This window comes from Mus pahari, chromosome X (assembly GCF_900095145.1).
Source record: "Mus pahari chromosome X, PAHARI_EIJ_v1.1, whole genome shotgun sequence".
NCBI classification, from domain to species: Eukaryota; Metazoa; Chordata; class Mammalia; order Rodentia; family Muridae; genus Mus; species Mus pahari.
In genome coordinates, this window is record NC_034613.1 from 92,486,166 (window position 1) to 92,493,937 (window position 7,772).

Consider the following 7,772-nt stretch of genomic DNA (forward strand, 5'->3'; position numbering starts at 1 on the left):
GCCCACAGTCATCTATAAGATAGAACACAGAGACCCCAATGGAGGAGCTAGAGAAATTACCCAAGGAACTGAAGAGGTCTGCAACCCTATAGGTGGAACAACAATATGAACTAATTAGTACCCCCAGAGCTCGTGTCTCTAGCTGCATATATAGCAGAAGATGGCCTAGTCAGCCATCGTTGGGAAGAGAGGCCCCTTGATCTTGTAAACTTTATATGACCCAGCACAGGGGAACACCAGGGCCAAGAAGTGGGAGTGAGTGGGCAGGGGAGCAGGGTGGGGGGAGTATATAGGGGACATTCGGGATAGCATTTGAAATGTAAATGAAGAAAATATCTAATAAAATAATTAAAAAAAGAAAACTTTCGAAATTTCTTTTATGAGTTAATACTTATTTATAATGATTTAACAAATTATTTTACCTTTCTAGGGCAATTCTAATGAATCAATATCATTATGTTGGCTAATAGTAGAGTAAAAGTCACTCATCCTGTGAATTGTTATACCCACACTCCTGGTTTGCTCATTCTTTAAGTTAAAAACAAAAAAAAAAACCCAAAAAAAACAAAACCCCCGAAAACAGCAACAACAAAAAAACAAAACAAAACAAAACAAAACAAACTCAGTGACTTACACAGGCTTGAACATGCTAGGTGTACACTTAGCCCTGAGTTGTATCTGCATCCATATCATGTCTCTTTGGAAGGCGACAGGAAAAATCTGGGAGTATATATATGTGTGTGCTTTTTATTTGTGGGGACGCAGAGGCCAGAGACTGAGTTGGGTATATTTTCTCTCATTCTCTAGCTTATTTTTAGAGACAGGTTGTTTAACTAGTTTTATAAGACTAGCCGATCAGTGTGTTCCAGGCACACTCCTGTTTTTCCATCCCCAGCTACAGGATTAGAGGCACTTGCCTCCACACCTAATTCTTACTTCAGTGCTGGCTCTCTGACCTCAAGTCCTCATGCTCATACAGCAAGCACTTTATGGACTGAGGCATCATTCCAGCACTCAACATGTTTATTTTTTAACATCCTTCAATTCTTGGTAGCATGAAGCCTAACAAGAGATTTTAATTCAGTGGGCTTCATTTCTTTGATTTTTTTTCTAAAATATTTACAGTGGCAACAGGTCAAATGACATTATCTTGTCTTGCAAAGTATTTAGGAAAATCATGTTTCAACTAGAAGTCCTCATGAATCATTTAACAATTATATATTTTATTTTTAATTCTCTCATATGCACATGTACTCTGTGTGTGTGTGTGTGTGTGTGTGTGTGTGTGTGTGTGTGTGTGTGAAGTTGCCTGAAGAGGCCATAAGTGGGTGTTAGATTCCTTGGAATTGGAGTTAAAAACACTGGAGTTGTCTGATGTAGGAGCTGGAAAATAAGTTGGTGTTTTTTGGGGAAATAGTATGTACTCTTAATTGCTAAACTGTCTCTCCAGTCCCAGGTCTTGTGAATTTTATTAACTGATATGTTTCAGCTTCAGTCAATTTGTTGCTACCATTGAATTTAACATTTGATTATTCTCACTAAATGTCTAGAGTGCTTGCTTCCCCCCACTCTTTGAACCACAATATAATCCCCTCACATCATTATTTAGCACCGCCCACACAAATTCACTCAGTGCTTGCCAGACTTGTGTTTAACTATTGGCTTGGGATACCTTCTCACCATGAAAAGAGAGCACTGGATTTGAAATCAGGATGTCAGAATAATGTTATTTATGGTAGGTGATTTCCCTTTATCTGGGCCTTCTTAACTCCACATGTAAAATTAAGGAAACAGGCTTTTTGAGTCTTTTCTGGTTCAAATAGTATGTGATCCTATGATGGTGGTACTAATTTTTTTCTGAAGTTAAGAGTTGTACTTTAGTTAAGTAAATCCGTATAGCTAGGTAGGACGGTCCAAGTAAGATGCCCAGCAATCTCAGTTTGCCCATAACTCTCCCAGTTGTGCACAGAAAACCTGGTGTTTCATAAATCCTCAGTCCTGGGGAAATATTTGGTCTTCACAGCTCTGGGCAGGTGTGCGTGTGGGGGCAGGAGATAATAAAAGACATTCTTTTTCTTTTGTTGCTGATTGAAGTTGGGTTTTTGTTTGTTTTTGTTTCTTTCTTTTAATGTTAGGGGTGACTCTTAAGTAGAGAAAAAACAGACAAATAGAAGGCTTATAAATAAGCCTTCTTCTCTGTATGATGTTTAAATATTGAGTCAGTTGCTGTGGAGAGTCTGTGTGCCAAGAATTATGCTAAACTCTGCTGTCAAGGTAAGAGATATAGGTGATTCCGTTTCTGTACCTAGGGATTAAACAGGGAACAGAAATGTAGTTCCTGAGGAAAGCTCACCACAGGCTACATGACGTTATTGTGATAAAACACATTCGACTGTTGGGTGAAGGAAGTGACTGCTGATGGTTATTGATACAATGGGCCTTAGGGCAGCTCAGAATCTAGATTCAGTTTGGAAGTGGCTAGCCAGAAAAATGGAACGGTGATGTTTTTAAGCAATGCACAGTTCCTGAACACTCAATTGTCATGGAAGCCACCAGGAAATCTGGCCTTAGTTTCAAGGGAAGCAAAATCCTCCAAGACAAGGAATAGGTGGTTTGCAGGATGACTAGTGGGGTATGGTAAAGCTAAAGGAATCTGGGAAAAGAAATTACTATCTAAGACCATGCAGTTTTTCTCTCTTCATTTCCCCTCCTTCTCAGGGTTCCCACCTACCTTTGTGCTTCTCTAGTATCTGCAGGCACTCACCACTGCATAGGGAGTATGACATGCTGTAGTGGAAAAGGCATAGGTTTGAAGCTCAAAGAGGTCTCTGTGACTTCCTAGCTATGCTGGGATTCTGATTATTTAAAATAAAAGCATAGAAAATTATGTCGTTGGGTTGTTCTCAGAAGCAATGATTAATGTGTGTAAGATGCCTGAAGGAAATGGGAGCTCTTTTTATTTGATCACCTATGTTAGAACACTGACATTCATGTATCTTCAAAGAAATTCCAAGGGAGAAGCTGAGAACACAAAAGAAAGTTAAAATGGACGTGGATCACTGCTTCCCCTTTTATCCAGTTATCTAATACTCCCCAATATTTGTGTATGTGGGGGGGGGGATATAACTTAAGTAAGTCTAGACACTAACCCCTCTCCTGACCACACATTTGTGGGTCTTTTAGAGCTTTGCTTTCTCTGTGTACCAGGCAGGCAGCATGGCTAGCAGGGGAGAGAAAGCTGTAAATGTAGGAGAGGTGACTCCACTATATGTATTAAACCCTGATCCTATGCTGTAGTAAGGGCAGTTAGTAGGCAGGTCTTCAAGGATAAGTTTTGGTTTTGTAGGGAATAAATCATGGATACCCATTTACAGAGATGGGTAGGTCACCACTGGAGTCTCATTACCTGCTCTGGTGCTCTTCTTTGTTTGGTTAGCTTCCGAAGTCCAAGATGTTTCAAAGCTGCTTGTGATTGCCAGTGCTGTCCTTTATCCGAGTTTCTCCTTCCCCTTACTCCAGACCCCAGAATCCAACAGTCTTCCCATTTATACCCAGTTTCTCCAAAATTCTTTTCTCAACCTTACCACTGCTTACCCCTCCATACTTTACCCAATCCTACCACCAAGACCATGACTTTCTCCATCTCCCTCTACCTAAATGACCATCCCCTGAACTGTCACTCTGGGAATTCCCAGGACTTCATTCAAACCTTAAGCCTTCCCCAAATCTCTCCCTCACCTCTCCCTTCTCTTCTCCCTCTATTCACCCCTTCTCCATTTTCACTTCCTCTTCTTTTCCTCCCTTCCTCTTTAATCCCTCCCACCCCTTCCGCCCCCCATTATTCCCACCCTTTCACTCTCATACTTTACCCCCCCCTTTCCCCTCCTCCAAACTTAGTGGCCCCTTACCCCTTTCCTCAGCTAACCCAATAATTAACAAACACAAGTAACACTTCCCATTGTTTATTGATTACTGAAAAATACACTTGAAAATTGCTTTATTGAAAAAAAACAGAAAATATGTGGTAAAGTAATTTTGATTAGAAAATAACAAAATCAGTCTAACAACTACAGTTTTCACTATTAGTTTCTAATATCTATTTGCATGCATATCATTAGTGTGAATTGCGACTTAAAAAAAAAACAGCCCTACATAATGCAGGGTTCAAAGAGGGAGGCATGCAGGGTTGGTGGGGAAAAGCAGCTCAAAGTCGTCAGGTTCAGTCCATCATCCAAGAGGCAGCGTCGTTGTACAGGTAGCCTTTGTTCATAGCCAGAGGTTCATTGGAAGATTCAAGAGAGCAGCAAATGCTGATGACAGCTGAGGTAACAGAAGACAGATGATCAGAAGTCACTAGGACCCACCATCTAACCAGCAATTATTTCGTCACGCCGTCTTCGATTCCACCTGTGCCTGAAGCAATTGTAATGACAATAATGTGATGGAAATGACACAGTTCGGGTACTCCATTCGATGTTCGGGTCATGGGTCTCAAGCCAATGGATTCCAAGAATCAGAGGGTAGCGTGGTGCATGAATAATGTCAAACTGGAGCTCTTCAACGTGGTTTCCAATTTTTACTTCAACAGGTGGGGTTTCTTTGGTAATGGGTCCATTAATCAGTGGACGCCCATCGACCGTTTCAAGCATGAGAGGGAAGATGTTATTGCGGATTGGTATCTTCTCTCGAAGAACCACAGAGCGGTCGATGCTGTTTCTGTAGGAGCCTGAATCCACCATTGCTTGTTCAAAGAATTGCCGTCTTCCAAGCCTAATCTCAACAGTTAGCCATAGGGTACGGGACATAGATATGGGAAGAGAGGGGGACGCGTATTTGTAGATTGGCCCGCCCGGGATCCCCCTTACCGCCGGGCCTCCATGTTTCCCGCCTGCTGGGCACGATGAGGCTTGACAGGGCAGTCTCTGGCAAAATGACCAGGATGGCCACAGTAGAGGCACAAGTGACCTTCGCGGCGTCTGGCCCGTTCAGCCTCGCTCAGGTGAGGGCGATTACCTGTAGCCTGAACAGGCTGGTTTTCAGTGGGTGGACCCTCGGACTCATTTTCCTCTTCAGAAGATGATGAACTGGAATCAGCCCTGCCACTTGCCTTCTCTTCTAGGGTGACACACTCAATGATCACGTCAGATAGGTTGGTGGCTGGACTTGTGCAAGACAGTTCATTTTGAATAGAACTGGCAAGCTCTTCTTGAAACTGGATGCAGAGTGTGCTTTCACCCAAATCTAACTCTTGAGCGATGAGATGGAAGCGGGTTGAATGCCTGGGAGCAAGGCTTTCCCCTTGGCGAAGCTGAGGGAGGCCCTGGTTAGCAACTTCCAAACTTTCTGGATTGTCAAAAGTATCTTGGAGTGCTCGCAGGAGCCTTTCAAATTGTTCCACCAGGGGGGTTTGGCTATCTAATAAGGGCTGGAACAACCTTCCTGCCTCACCTGAGAAGAAGCTGCCAACAAAGCTCACTAGAGCCGCTTCAGTGGGATAACCTCTGCTTCTCAGGTAACTGTTCATCTGAACTAAAAACTCAGAGAGTTTCTGGAAATCCTCACTGAAGGCCAAAGGGTACTCTAGGGGCAAAGTTGCAGCCTCTAATTCACGCTGGGCCTGTTCTGCTCCTGTTCTCACAACTATCAGCCCCTCTAGGGACTCAGGTACTGAGAGTTCTAGAAACTCCTTGGCATCTGAGGGGTCCAAGGGCTCCTGGGGCACCCGAGGCTCCAGAGTCTCCTGGAGAGGTGGATGCTCAAGGAGCTCCCGCTGTGATGAGGTCTCCTGGTATTCTGGAACCGTCTGAGACTCCTCATCATTTGTAGGGTTGTGGAGCTGTGGATTCTGAAGCTCCTTGAGGGCTGAGGTACCCTGGTTGTCTGTGGGCTCTGCCTCACAGACTGCTGGGAGATCGTAACCCCTTGGGGGCGCCTGGGGCCTCTGGGTTGCTGGGGATTCCAGAGCCTTCTGGATCTCCTGGGGTTCCTTGACTGCTGGAGGCTTCCAGGCTGTGGAATCCAGGGCCTCTGGGGGCTCCCAAAATTCCTTAACCTTTGGAAGCTCCTGAGATTCCCAGTACTCCTTGGACTTTGGGGACAAATGGGGCTCCTTGATCTCTGGGGATCCCCTGAACTCTGTGATGGCTGAGGATTCTCTAGACTCATTGGTCTCTGGGGGCTCCTGGGGCTCCTTGATCTCTGGGGGTCCCCCGAGCTCACTGATGGCTGAGGGTTCCCTGGGCTCTCTGATCTTTGTAGGCTCCCCGGGCTCTGTGGTTGCTGGGGGTTCCCAGGGGTTTTGAGACGCCCTGGCTGCTGGAAGCTCTGGGGACTCTGGGGGCTCTTGGGCCTCTGAGGGCTTTCGGAGTGGTTCATGCTCTTTGGCTGCTCCGGATTTCTGGAGCTCTGGTATCTGGGCCTGGAGGGCAGCATTTTCTTCCATGAGCTTCTTCACTTGAGCCTGCAGAATTTCATTCTCCAATTTCAGAGTAACATAGGAAGCTGCTAAGTCCTCTACCATCTTTTGAGGAAACGGGCCTGGTTTGGCAATTTGCTACCAAGAGAGATTGAGTAGCTGCTTGTGAGGTCTTTGCTGAAAGCGGCTCACAGGCAGACAGACGTCAGGCTCCGTCAGGCTCCGTGACTTTTCCAAGGGGTGGGGATTTGGACTCAGCCAAGGCTTATTATCAAGAGGTCACTGGGAGCCTTAGAGCTCAGCACCGGGAGGTGTGAGACACACTGTGAAGAGAGAGGGAGCTGAGGATCAGAAACTGTGGAAAGCACTCATTCTATATAAATCAACAAAATCTGTCCAACTCTGCTGGCTTTCTTTTACCACAAGCTCATGTTCATGAGCTGGGGTATACATACTTGCCCTGACCTCATGACATTTTACTAGCACATGACCCAGACTGTGCATGTCAGTTTGTATTTGTTTGAAACTTCACGTTATATCAGAAACAATTGCCCCATATGCCTTTGTTTTAAGTCGTTTTTAATTTCTAGTGTCTGCCTAATATTTCATTGTAACATTTGGATGTTAACAGCTGCTTTCAGCGACCAAATCAGATGTTTAAAGCGCCATGGGGATTTTAGGTTTGGGAGGACTAACTCAAGAGATATTTTGAGTGACTAGCATAGGAATTGGGGGGGTGGGGATGCTCTTTCTCCCACCTCAGAAATCATACCACACAAGTAACCACACACAATCAGACACGGGAGAAAGCAAGCAAAAGTTGAATAAATAAATAAATAAATAAATGAGCACACATATATACATATTCAGCAGACACATGCATATTATTTATAAATTGCCTCCAAATAGTTAACAAAATCCTCTTTATAGATGTACATTACCATTTAGAGATGTAGGGCTGGAGCTCTGCTGTCTGCGTAGCCATCGCTGAGGAGGGAAGTGTGTGAATGGCTGTGGAGGCTTGCCTTTTCTGCACACACTGAACTCAAACAAACACACCCACTCCCAGAACACGTTCCAACTCTCCTCTGTAACGTAGCTATTTTGAGTATGGAAGAGTGTTTTCTCTCTCTCTCTCTCTCTCTCTCTCTCTCTCTCTCTCTCTCTCTCTCTCTCTCTCTCCAGTACCTCACAGTTCCAAGCTACAAGGAAAGTAGGATGCTGCGCCGATGTGAGGCAGCTTCGTGCACTCAGTCCTTGGTTACTTTAATAAATATTTGGTCAGGAAATTGGGAGTAATACCACTGCCCTTGTGAAAAGTTGCAAACATTTCTGAATGACCGCAGTGGTTTGGGAC

The 7,772-nt window shown here is 44.6% G+C and overlaps 1 protein-coding gene across 1 annotated transcript; it reads right to left on the reverse strand.

The window, feature by feature from the left end:
* Window positions 1-3,946: 3,946 nt before the first annotated feature.
* Rtl3 (retrotransposon Gag like 3) lies at window positions 3,947-7,522 on the reverse strand. The gene is made up of 2 exons (XM_021187857.1): window positions 7,357-7,522; window positions 3,947-6,738 (listed from the first exon to the last, which is right to left on the reverse strand). The coding sequence occupies exon 2, from the start codon at window positions 6,518-6,520 to the stop codon at window positions 4,862-4,864; it is 1,659 nt and encodes a 552-aa protein (XP_021043516.1). The 5' UTR covers window positions 6,521-6,738; window positions 7,357-7,522; the 3' UTR covers window positions 3,947-4,861.
* Between the last annotated feature and the right edge of the window lie 250 nt (window positions 7,523-7,772).